General features: G+C 41.5%; 1 protein-coding gene across 1 annotated transcript in view; it reads right to left on the bottom strand.

Annotated features, from left to right (window-relative positions):
• Positions 1 to 23,069, bottom strand: part of BUB1B (BUB1 mitotic checkpoint serine/threonine kinase B) — a 1,687,592-nt gene that overhangs the window by 846,248 nt on the left and 818,275 nt on the right. Inside the window, exon 12 of the mRNA XM_044074144.1 lies at positions 12,084 to 12,136. Within this exon, the coding sequence (XP_043930079.1) occupies positions 12,084 to 12,136 (53 nt within the window). The remainder of the gene's footprint in view (positions 1 to 12,083; positions 12,137 to 23,069) is intronic.

The raw sequence follows: 23,069 nt of genomic DNA, 5'->3' as shown, positions 1-23,069 counted from the left end.
TGCAAATGTCATCCATGGAAGCCCTGGAGTGAAAGGCAACAGAAGTTGCGATGGCTTTCGTTGAATGAGCTTTGATATGAACAGGTTTAGATTCATTTGCTAGGGAGTATGAAAAGGTAATACAATCTCAGAGTCATTTTGATAAATTAACTTTTGATACAGGACATCCCATTCTTGGACCAGAAAAGGAAATGAAAAGCTGATCTGACTTGCAGAAAGACTTAGTCCTGTCCAAGTAGAAACGTAGTTGTCTATGTACATCCAAAGAATGTAGACAATATTCGCCCTGGTTGGAATAATTTGGAAAAGACACAGGGAGTTCAATGGACTGGTTAACAGAGAAGTCAGATACCACTTTGGGGAGAAAGGATGGATTAGTACGAAGAGATACTCTGCCTTTATGGAAGACTAGATACGGGCTCTTGATCCATAAGGCTTGCAACTCAGATATCCATCTGGCTGATATGACCGCTACCAAAAACAGAGATTTCCATTACAGGAATTTAAGATCACAGGTCCCAGCAGGCTCAAAAGGGGGTAGAGAGAGAGACTGTAGTACCAGAGAGAGATTCCATGTCTCTACAGGTTGCTTGATAGTGGGTCTGCTATGGAAAATTCCCTTAAGAAAGGTCTTGCAAAGGCAGGTGGAGATGAGAGGAACGCCATTATGAAAATTGGAGATAGCTGCTAAATGGTCTCTGATAGCAGAAGCTGATGCCCCATCATCAAACAACTCGGAAAGGTACTGAAGTATAACAGCTGTAGAAGTTGAAAACGGGTCTAGCATCTGATTATAAGACCAGATAGCGAACCTTTTCCATTTGTCTCTGTAGAGTTTTCTGGTTGATGGTTTATGGGAGACCAGAATAATATCGCGGAGAGGTGAGGAGAGGGTTTCCTGCCTGGCGACTAACGGATGTGGAGAAACCAAGCTGCCAGCTTGAGAGTGGACAGATTTGGAGGAGTTAAACATTGTGGGTGAGGTATTATGTCCTAACGAGTGTCTAGGATCCAAGGAGGTTGTAATAAGTGAGGCCTGAGGAAGGGGAACCATACTTGTCGAGGCCAGAAAGGGGCAATGAGAATCACTTTGCATCTCAACCGAATTGCTTTCTTTAGAAAAAGGGGTATCAGAGGTATCGAACGATAAGCGTTGAGGAGACCCGTGGGCCAATTGTGAGTCAAAGTGTCTCTCGGTGATTCCCCTTCTGGGGGAAAGAGGGCAAAATAGCTGCTGCATTTTTTGTTTGAAGGGGAAGCAAAAAGATCGCAGCAAAACTGGCCCCAACGGCAGAAAATTTCTGCCATCATATTCGGGTTGAGAGACCACTCGTGTGGACGGAGGATGCATCTGCTCAGTCTGTCCATAATCACGTTGTAGCTCCCCGGGATATGCGTTGCTATCAGAAAGCGGTTGGAAGTTATCACCCAATGCCAAATTCTCATAGCCTCTCGACATAGGGGGTAAGATTTGGTCTCTCCCTGTTTATGTACCAGACTACAGACATTGTCTAACTGTATTGCAATTGTTCCCGACATAAGGAGCGGATGAAGTGCCTACAATGCTAATAGCACCATTCTCAACTCTCCAGGACGTTGATATGCAAGTTGACCTCCAAGCTAGACCACGTGTCTTGGACAGTCTTTCCCTGAAAATGGCCCCCCCCACCTCATCAGGGAAGCATCCGTGGTCACCATGGCGTTGGGTTGAGGAGTCTGGAAGGGGCGGCACCAAAGATTTTAGTCTGGTCTCATCCACCAAAGAAGGTCTTGCTTGTAGGAATTGGTGATGAGGCTCTGTGAGTTTAGAGGATGAAGACTGGATACCCACTGGGACACAAGGAGCCACTGTAACAGTCTCATATGCAATCTTGCCAGGGGAACGATCGGGATGGCTGCCGCCATAGAACCCAGAGCCTGTAGAACTTCCCTTGCTGACACCTTCCTTTGACAGAGTATCACTTGTATTTGTAATCTTAACCTCTGAAGTTTGTGAGGCGGGAGAGAGACCTGGCTTGTTTGAGTATTGAATACTGCTGCTATAAATTCCAATTTCTGGGTAGCATGAAGATTGGCTTTTTCCCCAGAGTATCGTGATGCCTAAAAACTCCGCCAGTGCTAGAGTGTAGTGGAGGGCCATGACCAGTAGGCACTTGGTGGGGGCGGAGAGGACCCAATTGTCTAGATATGGAAACACCTGGAATCCCTGAAGTGTCAGATGAGCTGTTACCACTGCTAGGCATTTCATGAACACTCTGGGGACCGCTGAGAGACCAAATGGCAGGGCTCTGAATTGGTAGTGATAGTCTCCGAGCCGGAAGCAAAGGAGACTCCTGGAGCGTTTGTCCATTTTGATGTGGTAATATGCATCCCGAAGGTCTGTCGAAAACATCCACACACCCTGCTGAAGAAATGGAAGAATGGACTGTATTGTGACCATGCGGAATTTCATTTGAACCACTGATTTGTTAAGCTGGCCGAGATCTAAAATGTGTCTCCAGTCCCTGGCCTTTTTTGGCATCAAAATAAATCTCGAGTAAAAACCAGATCCGCAGTGGTCTGGGGGGACTTGTTGGATGACTTGTTTTTGACACAACTTTTTTATTTCTAAAGCTACCTCTTCATTTTGAGTGGGTGGAACATTGGGAAGGCATTTTGGAGGTTTTGGATAAGATATTAGAGGGATGTAATAACCTCTGGAAATTATTCTCTGCACCCACTGATCGCTTGTAATAGAGTGCCAAGCAACTTGGTGCAGAGAAAACAGAGCCCCAACTGCTTCCTGAGGAAAGAAATCGAGCAGCACTTCAGGAGCACTGATAAGATCGTCCGAATAAAGAATCCCTGGAGTCCTGGTTTCGGGGACCCCCTCTGCCCCTAAAGGGGCATCTTCCACTATTGGAACCCCCTCTGCCCCTGGGGGAATCCTCACCACGTGCACTGCAGAAAGGGCCTTGAGATTTTTTGTGCCATATCTTTCCATTCCTCTACTTCCTGGAGAAAGAGCGCTGAGGTTTGGAGAAACGTAGGCCAACGGCAGACAAGGTTTTTCCATCCTGCTCACACCTGGCTAATGTGTCCTTCACTTTGGAACCGAACAAAATGGACGGTTCAATAGGGGCGTTCAAGAAGGAAGACTTGACGGAGTCAGCGAGATCACAAAAGCGCATCCAGGCGTGGCGTCTCATAACTACACCTACAGCTCTAGCCACCCCTTCGGTTGCATAGGACAGCAACCTCATGGACGAGTTGGAGATGGACTCTAGGGTAGCAAGCTGAGAAGCAACTTTATTGCGTGCCTCATCAAACTTGACCCACGAGGGTTCCAGAGAGTTTGGAGGTGAGATCCCTTTGGAGCCTCGTAAAAAGTGCCAAATAATTCAGAGACCTGACTGCAAAGGTCGCTGAAGCAAAGACTTGCTTCCCTAATCTGTTCACTGCCCGGGACTCTCTGTTGGGTGGGTGGACAAGTAGGACCTTCCTCCACAAGGTCCTTTTTTGTGGCCGGCAGCCACTACCATAGCGTCTACTGGCAAACCTCTAGACCAATGGGGCTGTTCCTCTGGTGGGGAAAGTATCTTGCCCGGTCTCCGGGTAATGGCCTCAATGGTATCAGGGTTCTTCCACACATGCTGGACAAAGAACTGGACTAACTCATCGGCAGGTGGGGTCACCCAAGAAGTAGAGGGCCGAGAGCGGAAGCTCTGCAGGAATACGGACTCCGAGGAAGGATTGGAGGGCTTCCAGTCACCCCTCTACTTCAATATTTCCAGGATGTCTCCAAAGGAGACATCGTCAGGGAGTGACCATGGGGACCCTTCCCCATCATCGTAATCCATATCCTCAGTGAGGGACTCCTCCGGGGAGTCCAGGTGTTTCTTCTTACACGCCCTCTTCCGAGGGGGTTCTTCAGTGGGAGCGTCTGAAGAAGACTCTGAAGGGAGATTACCCTGTAAGGGTTTCCTGAGGCTTGCGCTCTCGGTGTCCTGGGGAGGTGGCCCGTGATAGCTGCAGCTCAGAGGGAGCAGAAGGAAGGTCCAACGTAGGAGGAGCACTTCCAGAAGCAAGCACCCTCTCCATCATCCGGAAACCATGTCCGCCCAAAGAGGAATGGGAGCCTGGAACCAAGGAAGACAATCTCAGAACCAGGGTCGCTGCCCGCTCCTGGGGACGGAGCCCTCAAGCAAAACCAGGGTGGGTGTCGCCCCCGGATCCGAAGATGGAACCGATGAAAAACCTGGAACCGTACCCAGAGAAGAGGGTCCCACCCCCTCCCCAAGCATGAGATTGAGGAAGGGATGGTTCCGAAGGAACTGAAACCCAAAGGGGCCTCGAAGCCTCAGAGAAAGTCACTGTCGGCGCCGAGGAAAGGGTTCTCCCCAATGGCATCAGAGCTACGGGTTTCGGAATCGAAGGATCCAAGGGTGGAGAATAAGTGGGAGTCATGGAAGCAATAGACCCAAAACCTGGAGTGGGATGGGTCTTTGGAAAATTTGTAATCCCTCTGGCTGTCAACAGCTGATTGAACAGACACACCACATCCAATTCAGATAGACTTCTGGTGGACCTTACCGACACTCCTGAGAGGGAGTCAGGTCAGTCAAAAAAATTTGTTCTGAAAACGGGTCCAAAGATGGAGAGAACTGGGTCCGTGGTGTAGGAAAGTCAGCACTGAAGATTCCACCTTTGAGACAGGCAAAAGGGGCATTATCAGAGCTGAGAAAGGGCTTGGAGCCGAGGGGATAGCTGGAGTGGAAGTCATTATAGGCTCCGAAGAGATAGTCGAGACGGACTTCGGAGCAGAGAGGGACGAGGTCGGTGCTAATGTTACAGAAGGCAATGAGGCTGGAGCCGATACCACACTTGGAACCATAGAAGTCGGTGCCGAAGTCGGCGCTGACGTGGAAGTCATAGTAATGTCCACAGAGACCACTGGAGCTGAGTTCGGAGGTGGCTGGAGCAGAGTGGGCGATCTTGTGCTCCGTGAAAGACTTGTGGGCCTTATGCTTATAAGGCTTACCCTTTTCACCGTCCGGTGAAGAGGGATCAGAATGAGGATGCTTCTTGTCCTTCGATGAAGGGGTTGAGACCTCCGACACAGAGAGGGCCTCTGAAAAAGGTGAAGAAAGCAGGCCTTTCAAAATAAGCTTATTTTTACTTTCATTCAGCGTCCACTGACTGAAACAAATTTGGCAAGGAGGCTTCACAGACAAGTTGGAAACCCCCAGACAATAGACACAATCATCATGCAAGTCACTGTTGAGGAGTTTACCATTGCAGGAAGTGCAATGTTTGAACCCCAAAATCCCTTTCTTTTCAGACATATTCAGTATACATTCCAACAATCCAAAAAGTTAAAGAGAAGAGAAAATACCAACAATGGTATTAAGAATACCACGAGGGTAGAGAAAGGCGTTAAGCAAAGATGGTAAGAGAAAGATACCCGTGGATAGAGCTAGTTACAGATAAGGTAGAAAAGAGTTTTAGGAGAAAAAATTTACAAAATACAATACATTTTTAGAAAATACAACACTTAGCTGGAGAGCTCGGTGAAATGCTGCTATATGGCTGTGTGGCAAATGAGATCTGAGGTAACAGAGAAGGACATTGTGGGTAGCAGCTTAGCTCGAGAGTTTTTGGTGTACACGAGCTTGGTATTAGGCCGACTCGGTTCTGAGGGGTCGGAACCAAACCCATCAGTAATGAATAGGAAGAAGATTAACAACTTCAGATGAAATATTATTAGTATTTTCTTACATTCTGCTTCCCTCTAAATCATTATTGTTCTCTTAGTGTTGTCAAATATTTGCTTCCCCTCCACAAAACCAGACAGATCTATATCTATCAATTTTTGCAGCGCCTTTGCCACTCTATTTAGTATAGATTAACACTTTATAATTACAGTTTAAAATTAGGATGGGTCTATATGAGGCTTTGTCTGAAAGGAGTTTATCCTTTTTGGTTAATATAGCCATCACAACTTTTCTACAAGATGCTGGTGCCACCCCCACCATACTGCTAAACAAAACCTTATGGATCTTTATCAGTTTCTTCCTTCTTAAATTCAAAACTTCACAGGAGCACCATATGTTCCTGGTAACCTTCCTGTTGATTGATTATGCATCCCCATTTTTCTCTCATCACTTCCTATTTAACTATTGATTGTTAACCCTCATCTTCCACTAACCTTGGCATAATTAAGTCTTCCATTAACATTTCCATTTGTGCCTTTTCTTGACTTTCACATTCATCTACTTTATACAAATCTGCATACAATTTCTACAATATCTCTAACAACTTTGTGGAATTGTTGGCTATTTTGCTTCTCATAGGCTCCCGAAGCTTAGCAACAACCCTTTCTATTTCCGGTTGCCTAAGTCATTGTACTAAAAGTTTTTGTGTTCTGAAGTCATCACAGATTTCTTGATTAATAGTAACCCAATTAAACCAATGCATATTATCCAAACACTCCTCTAATTTCCCCTTTAGCACTCTGCAGTTGCTCCTCCTCTTGTTCTGTAAGATTCCCCTTACTCTACAATACTTCAATCTTTGTCAGAACCTGCAAATCATACCTATTATTTCTTTCCCATATCCATTTCTCTTATATCTAGCCTGTTTTTAAACTCAGTTTTCATTTTATCTCACTAAAATGTTATCCCTTCTAAAGGGATTTTTATATTCCCTAAAAACTCTCAAATTTCCACTATCCATTTCCTAAATGCCTTTCTCCTTAAGATGTAGGAAAGAGCCAGCATCTCATTTTACTTCATCAGCCTGCATCATTATCTTAGCATTTTCAGTGCATGAGCTGAAATAGTTATTGGTTGTGCTCCAAGGCCTTGAATTAAATACACATTATTATGAGAAATATAAATTCTGTCCAGTCTACCCTAGTTATTGCAACTTGGAAAGTCCTACAGCCAAATTCACTCTGCATCTCCTACACCACATTTTCATATTTCTTCAGGAATCTAACCTCTTTTTTATATGCATTTTCCTTTCCAAGTTCCCCTCATATAGCTTTAGTTTTGAAACTCAAGGTACAATCTCCGTTCCTAAGTATTCCCCGATGAAAGCTGATTTTTCCCAAAAAATGTTTTAAGTTCTGTAAGTTTCCATTGAATATAAAGCCAGCATAATCCTCCTCTTGTAAGAAAAGCCCCTTACTACCACAAAACTATTACTGTATTTTTTTCCTTTTCTATCATTATTAGAGACCCTGCAGCAATCAGTACTATTCCCCTTTTCCTTTGTCCCCAGTGTTCTGATAAATGTCCACACTGAAATCCCTTCTTTCCCAATTTTCATGCTCATTTCTACACAAATGTGTCTCCTACAATCTTTCCATTTGCTCCTTACGTCTTAGTATAATTCAATAGTATTTACTTTTGGTCGGTACCTGAAAGGCCATTTACATTCCATGATAATATTGACAGAATACCATTATACGATAGTTCTTTTGAATGCCATTTCCAACTTTTGGCATATATGTACACATTCATGTTTGGCAGGCTGATCTTAAGCCGTTGCTTCTTCTCATCACCATTTGAACCTATGTCACATTTTCAAGACTTTTTGCTTCAATGAAAAATACTCAAACAGCTAAATAAATTTTTAGAACCATCGCCTTTTACATGAAGTTTAAACATCCAGATAGCAGCAGCTGCAACAAATCAACAGCTGCACCTACAGGCACCAACTAATCTTAAATTAAGGATAACCATGCTAAAGCACAAAGGCAAGTCTTTGTTTCCACGTACACAGATTACTATGTGCTCTTGCTATCTCCGTTCCTTTTCAGATGTGAAATACAGCTTACACACTAAGTAAACATTAACTTTTAGCCCAAAGAAAGTGCATGGCCTTACCTTTAAATTAACTAAATTGTGTACTGTTCTATTAAATATATTAAACTGTTAAGACTGCTGGACAAGCTATTACATTTTATTCAACTCCCATAGTTTCAATTTCTTAATTTCTTTTTAACTCAGTTGCATGCTATTGTACCTTTAAATGTTACATTTCTATCAAAGGAGTGCTCAGGACTCTCAGGATTAATTGCATGCATCTGCAGATAGCTAACTTCAAGTAAAAGTAATGTAGTCACAAAGATATGCATCTGGAGCATTTCTCCCTGGGCTTCTGCTGAAAAGTGGCTTTGTTCCAAGTCGGATTTCCCCCGGTAAACAAATGGTAAATAAATAAATAAATAAAAGGTGTCAGTAATTAGGGGAAAAAAACCCTGCTAACAGCCTGTCAGATACAAGAAAAAAACTTTGTAAACTTCATTCATAACAATGGCCAAACTTATTCTGGTCAACTGCCTTTACCTGCATACTTCTCGTCTCTCACTGAGAGCATTCTATATTAGAAAACAAAACTTAGCAACTTTGCAAATGCAAGAAACTTACAATTTCCATGAAATTCATCATTATGTTTTATTTTTCAAACTTATTTGTTAAAAAAATCTATAGTTTAAACCAAGGACATCAATCTGGACAACCATCTTTGTAAAAAAAAATACATAAAATAATTTTAATTCTAAATAATTCAATACGCTTTACCCCAACCCCAGTAGCCCAAGATCTCAACATATTACCTTAACTTACTTCTGATCAGCTTTCTACATCTTCCTACAGTATAAAGCTTACACATTTTGCAACTTAAAAAATCACTTGCTTTAACATCTTTAACATATACAACAGTTACTGATGAGATCTCCCAACCTCACAGGAGTGTCGTAAATATAATTTTTTCACAAATGTTTCAAAGATTAATAAGAAAAACCTGCTTTCCTTACAGTTACTTCTTCATTCTCTTCACTGTTCTTCTAAACCTTGGCAACAAAGTGGCGTATGTGCTTTACAGTTCACCCACAAGTTTAACAAAGTCAACAAATTCTAGTCTTTCCTCAACTACTTTTTCTTGCAAAGCCGTATTTCACATGTTTATTCCTTCATCTGCTGGCAATGATGCTTTATCATCTCCAATTTATTCACTAATTTCACTGTTCCTGGTCTTCTTTCTGAACATTTCCATCTCTCAACATCAAACTAGTCCAAATCCCAGGTACTCATGATTCTTCTAGTCAGCATCTGTGCAGTTTTCTTCAAGCATTTACCTTTGGAACAATGGAAGAGGCTTCGCTTGGAAAGTATCTATTAGTTTTATCAGAAGAATGAGAAGTTGAGATCCCTTATGACTGCTGGCTCAATCCTTGGTGGATCAACTTCTTTTTCCTCCTTAGCCTATTCTGCAACAAAAATTTATTTGACCCTCTAGGAAAAACATTCTAGAGACAGCAGGATATAGTAGCTTAAATCTCCACCTGTCTACTGACATTCCATTACTGCTGGGATAAAACTTTATTCACTATATACCAGGCAGAAGAGAAGCATAATTTTTCACGGGTCTATATCAAATAATCGAACGCTTGAAATATCAAACATTATATGGTCGAGACCATATGATCGACATTTCAAGAGTGCGAAGGTCGACTTAAATGGGGCCGTATGGTGCAGAATGGGAGAATTTCCCTTTTCTGCACTGAACTGTGGTCTTGGAGTTGGAATATTTAAGTAGGAGGGGTGTGGGTGGTACAGGAGGGCTTGCCCCCTGCTCGCACCATTAAGGTATGTTTTTCCTTTTTTTTTTTTAATTTTATATATATATATATATATATATATATATATATATATATATATATTAATTATATATTCAAATTTCAAATATCGACCATATGTTATCGAACATATGGTACTCGACATTTTGTAAGTTTGAATATATAACAACATAGACCCTTTTTCACACACTGCTGTCTCAAATTTCTAATTTTTTTCTGAAGCAGTTTTGTAACAACTCTTTTTGTTGATATTACTGGACCCTTACTGATATAGGTATCAGCTAGGTTTGGAGCATGCACAATGTGTCCTTTCAAATAACATATCCTGTTATGAACACCAGCCCAGTTGGTTACTTGCACTTTCATAAAATTAATGCAGTCTGCTCCTTCCAGTTTCTCTGGTACACCAGAAAATCTCAGGTTTTCTCTGCCCATGTCACCTTCTAACTTTTTTTGGGAAGCCTCGCACTTATCCAACCTTTTCTCTCAGTTTTGCAGTTTTATCAGTTCATCTCAAAAGGTGGTTAAACCTTATATTTTTTTCCAGCCTTTTATTTGAATTGATATATTCCTACAGGGTTTAATTTTAAAAACTATCTAAGCATTTGACTTATTTTTTTCCTCTAAATTACTGGAAGCCATCTTCCCTACCAAAGCTGAAGTTTTAACTGTGTTTTGCTGAACAACTGCAGGATTCTTCCCAGCCCGATTAATTTTCTCTCAGGTTCTACAGTTTTCTTCTTTGCTGGCATCCAGACTAACCAATGACCAGATCTTACATAAACTGACAGTTTTAATAGCCCTTTTCTCAGTTTCTCTTTTCACACACACAGCTCAACTCAACCTGTTAACCAATGTGCAGCCATCTTGGAAGTTCCCTGACAATCATGTTTGATCTGAAAATAATGGTAGTCTCTTTAAGAACAAAAAGTCCTCAGCCAGTCTTACCCAGGTAAGTGAAGTTTCCTAAGCTTTTAAGCATTCAAAAAATTACAATATTACAATAAGATTTCTTTGCCAAGTGGGTACTTATCTGTACCTCAAAGCCTGAAATCACTAAAGTAACTCTCACCAATCTTCCCAAACACTGTGGCAATAAAGAACTAAAGATAGTTCAGACAGAACCAAATCACAAAGAAAAACATTTTGTTTTGCGGACCACTTGGTAATGTCTGTCAGTAAAATAGAAAAGCTGTCCAGGGGAACCAATGTGGAATCACTGTCACTAAGCTGAAAATATGAGTAGTTCCACCAATTTGTAACACAATTCATTTAGAGGAACCACCCACAGCAGCACTGTTGCTGCTTTTTGCATACAGGTACCATTAAGCATGCACCAATCCTACAATCATGTCGGTCATCTTGAAAAATGGAAGAATGGTTACTTCAGATTGATAAGCTGTTATGAAGCTTACACAATCTCTCAGATTTTGCAAAATGTCTGGATCACGAAAAAAGGGCCACAATTCACACAACTTATTATTTATGCTTTGAGAAAGCAGTTTTAAGATCCTCTGATGAGAAAGTGGTGTTATCTGCACTATGGGAGATGTTTAAGATACGAGAAATGTGCAGGGTGGAGAGGACAGGGTTAGATTCACCATAACCAGACAGAAGCAGCAGCAAGACGATGCTGAATGTGGATTCAGAATGCTCACTTCACAAAACTACCAGTACTAAATCATGATCCCAAGTAGCATACAACGTTGTTGACTTTACTAGGCATTTATTGTTTTCAAATCAAAGCTTACTGATGTGTGGCAGTGTAAAGAGCTTTACAGTCTTATGCCTTACAGTACTCCTCAGATAGTTAATGGTACTGTTTCTGTCAAACAGCTCAGTGGTATCGTGCACCCTTCGTTGCCTAAAACTTTCAGATACCCAGTGGTACAATTTTAGTCAAGGAATGATCATCTAAATTCCCCTATCCCAAACAAAATACCCGATTCCTCTAATGGTCAGCACTAATCAGAAAGTCTTAATGGTCTGTTGCAGCCCTTTCTACTTATTCACTGCAAGATCCTCTCATAACACTTGAATTACACACCAAAGCAATCAAAAGAATACCACCAGAGCAGGAAAAGTTGTTATAGGTTATTCAGTTCTTCTCCAAATGGATATTAAGCATTTTAGATAGTCACCGACAGGCATTACACAATTCTGAATTGGAAGGAAAGGGTGAGTATAGTGAAACACCATAGTCTCTAAAGTACAACAAATCTTCCATCTGTTTTTGCAGGTATTTGGGATACAGAATGCTGTTACAAAGTGAAGCGCACATTTTTTGACAGCTTAATAGCATATTGGGGCATAACCCTGCACAACTCAGTCTAGACATGTATCACTGCCTCATGCTATACAAACATGCATTGTGATTTATTTTTATCCAAGTTGCTTCTACAGGCTTACCACACTTTGCACTCTTTGCCATGTTTTTTTAATACCCATGAAAGTTTACCTGTACAGGACTGCACACTCATTAAGTTTTCCTTTCCAATTTCACCAGGTTCCCTAGAGGTGAAAAAAAGTCATTACAAACCTGTAGAATTGATAAGACTGGACTAAAAGTTAAACAAATACAGAAACCATAGGCTACTCATACATGCAAGTTTAAAAAAAAACAAGCATTAATTAAAAGTATATTGCATAATGTAATACTATACTTAACTTAGTATCCAGATATATCAGAAAAATTTGTCCGGGATAAAGAAGAGCAGTAAATGTACACAACATCTGTGTGTGTTCTACTTTCTCACCTTCATGAAAGTCACTTAAGAAAACTTTTTGTGTTGAATATCACAGGTGTATCAAGAGTTGAGAATATGCATATGTACTCTGTATACCAGAAGCTCTCTAGTTGAATGTTAAAAGTGGATCCATGAATGAGTACTCTCGCTGATCAGAATCTATTGAATAATTTTCAATACCCAAAGTTCCCTCCTTACACCATTATGAGCCACACTAATGTTCGCCGTACTTGTGATAAGGTGAGCATTTACAGTTTGTTCCCTCATTCAAACCACATGGCCATCTTGTAAAAAGCTTTACTGCACAAACCTCCTGTAACTCCTGGTAGTCACCGATAAACTCAAACTTGTTTTTCATCAGTTACTCTTTCCACTAACAGAGGCATTTCAACATTTTCTTTGTTCTTGCATAGTCTTCTGATTTCTTTGATGACTGCATCCTTGACCAGTGGAGGAACATTGTAAAAAGAGAAGCAAACACACCCCACTGCATCATTTTCTGACTACTACAAGAACTGATCAAAAAAAAGAACATGCGTCATAAGCAATAGAAGCACCTTCATGTGGTGGGAAGGAGGATTCATACCTTTCCAATTTTAATCAAAAAGAACTACAGTTAAAGTAGGTACCTACACAGCAAAATTGTCCTAACAAGGGTCTTCACAACTGTTGAAGAACAGTGGTATCAGATATGGGTGGTGCTAGGATGACTACTTGGGACTCTAGTGAAGTTCAACCTAAATCTGGAGTATATAATCAAGGCAATGTTCTGGAAATATGGGTGCTAGGACAGATCTATTCCAGTTTGTATTGATGATAGTCCGTTAAAACAAGCAGTGAAAGTGGCAATATACCAAGAAAAACGGGTCTTCACAGGTGCAGGCAAAAGTTTGCTAGCTAGCAGAAAAAGTACAGCTGTGTAAGAAACAAGAGCTGTCTAAGAACTTACTGTAACAGTAAATATCCTAATGAGCACTGCTGCCATATTCCAAACAGATGGGTTTTCACAGCTGATGGCCAGCTGGGGTACCAAAGCTTAATCCTTCATACCATCATATGTCCAACGTATGACCTCAGCTTGAAAGTGTAGGGGGTATATATGTGGACTGATGAGTGAAAATCCTTTGACTACCTCCAAGCCAGCAGCCTGAAGACACCCGAGAGGAGAGTAGTCGGTTAGAAGAGGCATCACAGGAGACAAGAGGGCCTCCTCATCCTAGGGTCTGCTAGACTGGGCAGGTAGTAAGCAGAAGAGGAGAGAATAAGAGAGAAATATAAGACCTATGTTCTCTTCTGACAAAAAGTGGGCTTGGTTGAGTAACTTCTCTGGTTCCCAAGCACAGAGGTAAGAAGGGTTTGTCTGCAGCCCTTCAAAGTTTTGCCTGCTCCTGCAAGGCTTTAAATAGGCTAGCTGCCTGTGGTCCAAACAAAAGGAATTTCTCAAGGGGGGGGGGTCAAGAAGTTTGACCTTGAAGTCCTCTGGTAGAGGCTGGTTATAGAACCACGTGCATCTCTGAGTGAACCAGTTAGCAGCTCTTGAAGAGGCTTCAACAGCATCATAGCAGCATTTTATACTATACATAACCGTTTGAATGGCCTGATTTACCAAGACTGATATTTTTTGTATGGAGTCTGTCGCACATGTCAGACACAACCTTATTCTGACTGTTAATCAGAATGACATTTATTAGTCAAGTATGTGGACATTCAAGGAATCTGACTGGTTTTAATGACTCTCCAAGTATGAATTACATAAACAACATACATACAACTATTAAAAACAAGACAAAAAATGTAGATATACATATATGTAAACGTACAAGGTGGGTTTAGCCATGATGATGCAGCAGTTAGCATTGTCAGCTCACAGCAAGAGGTTCTCCACTTCGATTATCGGCTGGGGTGCCTTCTTTGTGGAGTTGGCATGTCTTCCCTGCAGTCATATGGGTTTGCTCCAGGTGCTCCGGTTTTCTCCCACACTCCAAAGACATGAGGTAGGTGGATTGGACATTCTAAAGTGGCTGTAGGTGTGAGCATGTGTGCGATTTAGAGCTAAGGATGAACTCCTGCGGCAGAGCTAGACACCTGGTGGTGTAAACCTCGGCTCAAGATGATAGTCACTGCTGAAGTAACACCTCAGTCCCATTTGCAAAACGGGAATAAAAGGGTTGAGGATGGATGAACGGATAGACACAGGGTGCAAAGTTCAACTCGGTGCAACAAATACTGAAACTCTGAAATAAACAAGTGTTAACAATACTGCAGAACACTTAGAGGCTTGGGGAAAAGAATACCCAGCCCAATAAACTAAATTAACCAGCCTAATAAACTAAATTAACCATTTATGAACTTGATGACCTGTGTAAAGAAAAACTGTTCTTAGGTCTAGTTGTTTTGGTGCGTATTAATCTATAACACCTGGTCAATGGTAATAGTTCAAAAAAATGATGGCCTGGATGTGAAAGGTCAGTAATGATTTTCCCTGTCAGTTTCATGACTATGGAATAGTACATATCCTGTAAGGAGGGAAAACTAGCACCAATGATATTTTCTGCAGACCTGACTATTTGATGTAGCCTATTTGTGTCATGTTTAGACACAGATCGAAACTACACTGTTACGGATGAGATGAGAATAGACTTGATGATTGCTGTGCAGAACTGAATCAACAGAACATGTTGGAGGTTGAACTTCCTCAGCTGCTGCAAAAAATACATTCACTGTTGTGCCTTTTTTATGATGGACCCTACAATGGTCTCCCACTTCATGTCCCAGGAGATTATACCTCCCAAAAACTTGAAGGTTTCCACAATTGACACAGCACTATTAAATATAAAAGGAAGAATAATATTACAGAAGCACTGCTCAAGCCCATTGTCATCTCCGCAGTTTTAACAGCTCCAGATTATTCAGACTATACCAAATGGCCAGATGCTCAACCTCCCATCTATATTCAGACTCAACACCATTCCTGATGAGCCCAATAATGGTTGTATCATCGGAATATTTAACAAGTTTGACAGAAGGGTCCTTAGAGGTGCAGTCATTAGTATAATGGGAGAATAGCAGTGGTGACAGGACACATTCCGGCCGGACACCTGCATTGATTGCGCAATAGATAGATGTAAATTTCCCCAGCTTCACCTGCTGTTTTATTGGTCAGAAAATTGGTGATCATGTGACAGGTGGCGGCAGGAATGGAAAGTTAGAAGAGTTTCAAGTGAAGAAGTTCGTGCATTATTGTATTAAATGCACAGCTGAAGTCAACAAACAGAATCCTTGCATATGTCCTTGGGTTGTCAAGATACTGCAAGATACAGCGCAGACCTATATTAACTGCATCATCCAATGACCAGTTCTCTTGATAAGCAAACTGAAGGGGGTCCAACAAGGAAGCTGTAATATCCTTCGAGTGAGCCAAAAACAGCCTCTCAAAAGTATTCATGACGACTCATGTCAAAGCAACAGGCCTGTAGTCATTCAGTGCTACTATACTGGATTAGTTAAGGAGTGGAATGATTGTGGTTTGTTTAAACATACGGGAACTTCACACACCTCTAATGATGTATTAAAAATCTTAGTAAAAACAGGAACCAGTTGATCAGCACAGGTTTTTAAACAGGAGGGTGAAACTCCATCTGGACCTGCTGCTTTCTTAATGTGCTTTTAAAAAAAAACGATGCACACCCTCTTCACAGATAATTAATGCAAGTTGAATGTGAGAATGTCTGGAGGAGAGAGAGTCATATATGCCTGAACACAGAGAGCTGGCAACAGTGTCATTTGTAGCCTGATGCTTCTCAAACCTGCAGTAAAAAGCATTCAAGTCATCAGCCAGCTGGTAATTAGCTGCAGATAAAGATAAATAAAGTCTATTTGTTCATATGTGTCTGAAAATGAATGGGCCTGTAGGCCAAGGTCCTTTCTCCCACCTCTCCTTTTCGAATGGTGGGGCATTAGCATTTGGCAGCAGCTTAGGTTTATCTATGGCTAAGGAAACAGCTAAACGGTCAGCTACAGGATTCTCAAAAAGGAACTTCTGATAATCTGTAACACTGGAGAATCTGTCTGGCTTTTTGGGAGCTGGAAACAGATACAAAAGTATCTTGAAAGGCCACCAAGACTGGAAGGATGGGGGAAGGGGCTAGAATCATACCCTCTAAAAGACCACAGTATGTTTTAAACCTCACAGATTTCATTAGACTCCAACTAAAAATTTTTATCATATTTATAATGGCCTATCCAAAGGATGCTTCTTCCACAGGGCAGTCGGGAGACAGGGAATCCTCATTATCTGAGAACAACTGGCCAGGAGAGTGAATCTGAGAGGATTAAACTATGGAATTGTCATCAGACTCTGAAAAATCCTAAGAAGGAGATAACAATGATGATAATTCCACAGTTATCTTCTGTGGAGTGGGTGGAGGAGATAAAAAAGAAGGAAATTTAAGGAGCCATAATGGCTTTGAAAAGTCCCTGAGGAGAAAAAAAAAAGGAAATTAAAGGAGCCATAATGGCCTTGAACAGGCACTGAGAAAAGACTATCAACGCATTCTCCCAGAGAAGGGGGGTATCCTTCGTCTTGTGGAATTTAATTTGGGGGGACATCTACCTAAATTGAGCATATTGGCTCCAACCCCTGAAGTACTTCAGTTATCCAGGAATCTCTTCCATACAAAGATTTCGGTAATGCCTTCTGGTTCCTTGAAGATAACAATCCATGGTTCCCCCTTCTCAGTAACAGTAGCAGTCTCTTCAGATGTGCGGTCATATTACTATACCCCGACCTCCAACAGGGTAGTGACAGAGGGTGTAAGAGGTAGAATAAGACGTACTGCATGTTCTGCAATTTCTGTAGGTATGATATAATTAGAATGGGCAGACAGTCTCAGGCCTAGGCCCTTAAGTTTTTTCTTGGAAGAGGAAGGTACAACAAGTGTGGAGTGATCTGCCATCTTATTAGAGTGGGACAAACATTTTTGTTAAACACGTTCTTAGAGACCCAATGAATGAAGACAAATGAGAACACAGAAATGGCAAATGGCACAAGAACTATAGTAGTGTTCCGCAAAGTACAGTTTTGCACCTACCATAAATGTAGATGTTCGAGTGCTAATACAGCTGCAGTAATCACAGATGGGTTTTCTGCCGTCAGGCGGGTCCTCGGTCGGCCGAATTCCAAAGTCTAGGTCCGGCGTCGGTTGTTGTCGCTTTCTCTCCTGACGTCAGTGAGGCAGGGGTATATAAGAAACAGCCAACGCCATTTTCTTCAGTCTTTCTTGCCCCAGATGTCAGGTGCCCCCAGAAGGAAGGCAATACATAAATTATATTTATATACATGCAATGCAATATAATCAAAAATCAGTAGTTGCAAGCAAATATACCATAGAAGGATAACCCAATCAGGTTGTATGAAGAGGGGTTAGGCCCTAGGCCTTTACCAAGAGGGGAAGGAGGGAGGGAAAACTGTACTGCAGCTGTATAGGTCATTTCTTTAAAATTCACATCTACCTAATAATACACATACCTCCGTACATACACCTGCATATATATATATATAAACATATATATATATATATATACACATTTTTATATTTTATATATACGTGCCATGTGTGTACACCACCCTACCATAGGATTTATACTATGCCTACAAACCATCTCCTAGGAGAATGTCGTAGTTATAAAGAAAGTGCCAATTGTTTCGATATATAAATAATTGCACAAAACGCAAGCCATGCCTGGTTCTACTCCAACATATTTAAACCAGGTTTAAATAAGCCCCCCAATTGAATTATCCATCTTTGTTCCATTTGATCAAGTTTTTGATGCCAACCGGCTTTAAAACCCCTATGAAGGGTAATTTTATCTATAACCACAAACCGAAAGATGGCTGAAGGATGCTCAATGGTATGTTTGAATAGTGCATTGGCGACACGTTTATTTTTGATTGCACTTAAATGTTCCCCTATTCTAAATTTGACAGGTCTGGACGTTTGTCCAACATAGAATGCAGAGCAACTGCACGTAACCAAATATACCACCCAATCTGTGCTGCAATTAGCAAAAACCCTTATTTCAAAGATTCGTGATGTATTTTTACTAGAAAATTCTTTAGTCTGTTGCAAATGCTGACATGCAGCACAATGCCCACAAGGATAACACCCCCTTAATCTATCACCACTTAGGGTTCTTTGTTGTGGTATATTAGCAATGTGTCTTTTATAATGTGTGAAGTGAGCATTCAAATTCCGTCCCCTGCGATAAGAAAACTGACAGTTTGCCGGCAACACCCTGCCTAAAATTTCATGTGCCAAAAGGATACCCCAATGTTGGTTAATGACATCCCTGAAACAATTGGTATTATTCCCATAGGTAGTCACCAACCTTATTGGTTGAATATCTTCTGTAGTATTAACATTCCTATTGTTAACTTTATAACACAATAAATCCTGACGTTCCATTTGTGAAGTTTGACCTTCCGCTTTCACAAGTATTTGAGATTCATACCCCCTGGTAAGAAACCTGCGTCTCAGATCCAGACTACATTCCAAATATTCCTCATCAGTTGAACAAATACGTCTAATTCTCATATATTGAGATTTCGGAATGTTGTGGATGGTGTGGCGTGGATGATAACTATCAGCATGTAACAAAGTATTGTATTTGGGAAACTTGCGATATATAGTAGACGATAAAGTATTGTCAGCAAGTTTAATGACTTTAACATCCAAAAACACAATTTCCGAAAGCTCAATATTAGCCGTGAACCGAATACCAAAACTATTGTCATTCAAATAATCCACAAACTGCATTAAACTTTGCTTATCACCACGCCACACCATCCAACAATCGTCTAGATATCTGCGCCAGATATCCAGATGTTGTAGAAATTTGTTATGCTGATCATCATATATATATACCTAGCCTCATAATAACCCATGAACAAATCAGCATAGATGGGTGCAAAAGAAGGGCATCATAGCCACATTGTAAGGTGTGTTTACCCACTTGTTCTGCACTATGCATCATATCCTGCAACTCCTTCAAATCTGGTTGTTCAGGTTGAGACATTTTATTTCTTAATTGTGATAACAGAAACTGCTGATATTTAAGCATATGAAACTGACAATTTAAGGCCCTCATGGCTAGGGTGGCCGAGGTATATACCTTTTTTCCCCACCTTTCTAAGGATCTTGACTCTCTTTCGGAAGGAAGTGGATTCTTAGCAGTAGAGGCCTTCATTCCCTTGGGGCCTTGAGAAATGGTTTCAGGGTCAGCATTATGGCTTTTGTAAAGAAATTGGTGAGAGTTAGGAACTCTGTAGTACCTATCAGGCTTGACTGGGGCAGGAGACAGGGAATCCGGATTAAGGCAAGCCTCCGAATAAACATCATCAAGTATGTCCAAGACAGGAGGTATCGCCAGAGGTCTGTGTTGAGGTAACAAAAGAAATTCCCTAAGTCTTTTCTTGGAATCAGAAAAGTCTTGGCCTTTCCAATGGAAGTGTTCCCTCAAAGTGTGCAAGGTTTCCCCAAAAGAAAAATCCTCAGGAGGAGATACAGAAGGAATGGAATGCTCTGCATCAGAATCTTCAAAAGGGAAGTAAGAGTGTTCCTCTACATCAGAATGTTCTGAAAAAATGGAGCCCTGATCAGAAGAGGGAGAATCTTCCTCCACTCTGGGTCTCTTGTCTGGAGGGGGTTGGGAACCCTTGATATGAGTAATTAAATCCTCAGCCATTTTAAGCATCTGCTTTTTAGGCATGGGGCCTGGAGATGGGCCCTGTGCAACAGGCCTCTTGGGATGCCTGGCTGATTTGGATTTAGTAAAGGCCTTAATGGAAAAGGAAGATGAGGGTCTAAAGACACCATGGGTGGAAGTGGACCTGTCCACATTAGGAGGCTCAACGCTCACAGTGGCTTCGGTAGTTGTAGTCTGGGTAAGGGCCGAGGTACCTGCGGTCTCGGTTACAGAAGACACCGCCAAAGAAGTGTCGTCGGTAGTCAGGGACTGCATAGGCGTCTCGCTGAGAACCGGACCACATGTAGCCGGTTTTGGCGTGGTGTCGCTGGGGACCGCGGACCTCGCGTGTCGGTCCTTGTCCTTGCGTTTTTTGGACAAAACGGTAGTCGGAGTCTCCGACGACATTTTATAATCAAAGGCTTTACCAAAAAAGTGTTGGTCGAACTCCGCCCGACGCTTAATAGTGCGTTTATTGAAAGTAGCGCAAAAGCGACAGCCCGAGACGTCGTGGTCTGGGTCTAAACAAGGTATGCAGAGGGAATGGGAATCCTTATGCGGTATTTGCTTCCCACAAGAAATACAATTGTTAACTTTTTCTGACATCGGTCTGAGGCAAGAAAAGTTTCCCCAACGGGGTACTTAGTTTTAATGAAGACTTCGGTTTCCAATACTTTGTAAATTTAGGAGCTGGCCGACCGGCACTTGCGAACTGCTTCTGCTTCGGGCACCGCGCGGGAAAAAAGACTGAAGAAAATGGCGTCAGCTGTGTCTTATATACCCCTGCCTCACTGACGTCAGGAGAGAAAGCGACAACAACCGACGCCGGACCAAGACTTTGGAATTCGGCCGACCGAGGACCCGCCTGTCGGCAGAAAACCCATCTATGATTACTGCAGCTGTATGCACGATGAACATCTAGGCAGAAAAGACACTTGGTATGGAGGTCTTTCCAGGGTATCTACCTGCTGCACTCACACTTATGACTACCACGTGAATGCTAACAAAATCACAGCAAAACAGTTTAAACAAGAAGAAAGGATCCCAAAAGGGCACGTATCTGATTTTCAGAAGGCTTAGGGTACAAATGACCATGCAAAGAAAAGTAAGACGGGTGTGAGACTTGCACCCTAGTTGGAGGCGAGACAGTCTGAAGATTTATGTTTATACATCCGTTTAAAATACCCCTACACATGTCAGTGGAAGTAATGCACTAGACGTATGCCTCAGGAAGGTTAAGGCTCATACACTAGACGTATGCCTCTGGAAGGTTAAGGCTTTGGTACACCAGCCAGATATCAGCAGTAATTTCGATGAGGGCATAATTAAAAGCTTGACTGGCTGTGTAACTTCTTGAACAGTCTCCTAAACAAAGGAAACAAAAAGCTGTTCAGAGGAAATATAAGGTGCTATCCTCTTAACACAGTATGTCATTTTAAGATTGACATCCAATTAAGACTACATTTGCCGGCTGGCAAGGAGAGACAAAACATATCTGGTCTGCCCTTTAAGCAGATTTAACATTCTATTTGCTTTCCATCTTTGCTTTTTCCCTTTTCTCCACTAAACCCATAACCTTGTGAATGCTACTAGAGTTCTCCTCTACCACCCTTCCCAGCTGTCCATTCTATTGGTCCACAATCCTCTCTATGAAGAAAATGCTTTATAGATCCAGGGTGTGGTCAGTCCCTATAAGCTGTTGTTCCTGCATCCCCTTCTCCTACCTGTTCAGGTGACCCCTTCACATCTGTGTGACATCCTGTGCATCACACTATGTCACTCCCCTTGCGAGAAGAGTTCTAGCTTCCTTTATGTCTAGTCACATCCTTTCCCCTCCATTCCAGGCACCCTTCTGGTATCTTTCCACTGAATTCAATCCAGCAGCCAGATGCTATTTCCTTATATGCCCTCCAGAAATACATACAGTACTCAAGGAGTGCCCTTACTAGAGATCACAAGAACAAAAGGAGTACATTTTTGCCTCTGGATTTTCTTTCTCTGTCTTCCTCTCTCTTAGGATACACTACAGCACTCTGGAGTTGGTGAAGAGTCTAAAATAATATATTACCCCCAGTACTGTAAAACAAATTTGCTGAAAGCCATTTTCAGTAAACCTAAAAGAATGCCGCCCCCCCCCCCCCATGTAGGGGGGACTCAGACAAAATTTGCATGCATAAACCCATCATTACACTATTTCACATCTATATATATATATATATATATATATATATATATATATATATATACATATATGTGTGTGTGTGTCTGTGTGTGTGTGTGTGTGTGTGTGTGTGTGTGTGTGTGTGTGTGTGTGTGTGTATGTATCTATAATAAGAAACGAGCCCAACAGTGCTAAGTCCACTATAAATAAAAAGTTGTCACTGCTGAGATGTAGAAACACTTGATATTTTATTATTCACACAAAAGATAAAAAAGTCCAACTGATTGAGCGCTTTCTTCCCTCCTATAGGGATTTCATCAGAATCAATGAATATTCCCATGTTCCTCTATTTATACCCACTTACTGTGACATCACCATTAATGAATGTAACAAAATTCATTAATATTAACAAGTTAATTAGTATTAAATGGGTTTCTAACCAATATTTAAAAGTATGATTGCAATGAGAAGTACTACTGATTGTTGGAATGCACGGAATCCCCAATAAGTGCTCGCTCACCTTTGATAGAATAGCAGGAATGCACTCCGTTCATTAAAAACAGCTATTTATTGCCCATGACAGAACGACGATAGATACATCCAAACAAATAGACGTTGTACCCAAACGCAAGTCCATATAAATGAACAGTAGTTGAAAAAACATCCAACTAAATCGCTTAGTGCCAAACTGTTGTAAAATCCATAAAAAATGGTAAACGTGAATGAGTTCACTTAAGACCAAGCGTTTAACCTACATTCTCTTATTTTATGGATTCTGAACACCTTTGGGCTT

This window comes from Protopterus annectens, chromosome 6.part0 (assembly GCF_019279795.1).
Source record: "Protopterus annectens isolate FY-2018-M chromosome 6.part0, PAN1.0, whole genome shotgun sequence".
In the NCBI taxonomy this organism is placed as follows: domain Eukaryota; kingdom Metazoa; phylum Chordata; order Ceratodontiformes; family Protopteridae; genus Protopterus; species Protopterus annectens.
Note: the sequence above shows the minus strand (reverse complement) of the source record. Positions and strands in the feature narration are given on the sequence as shown.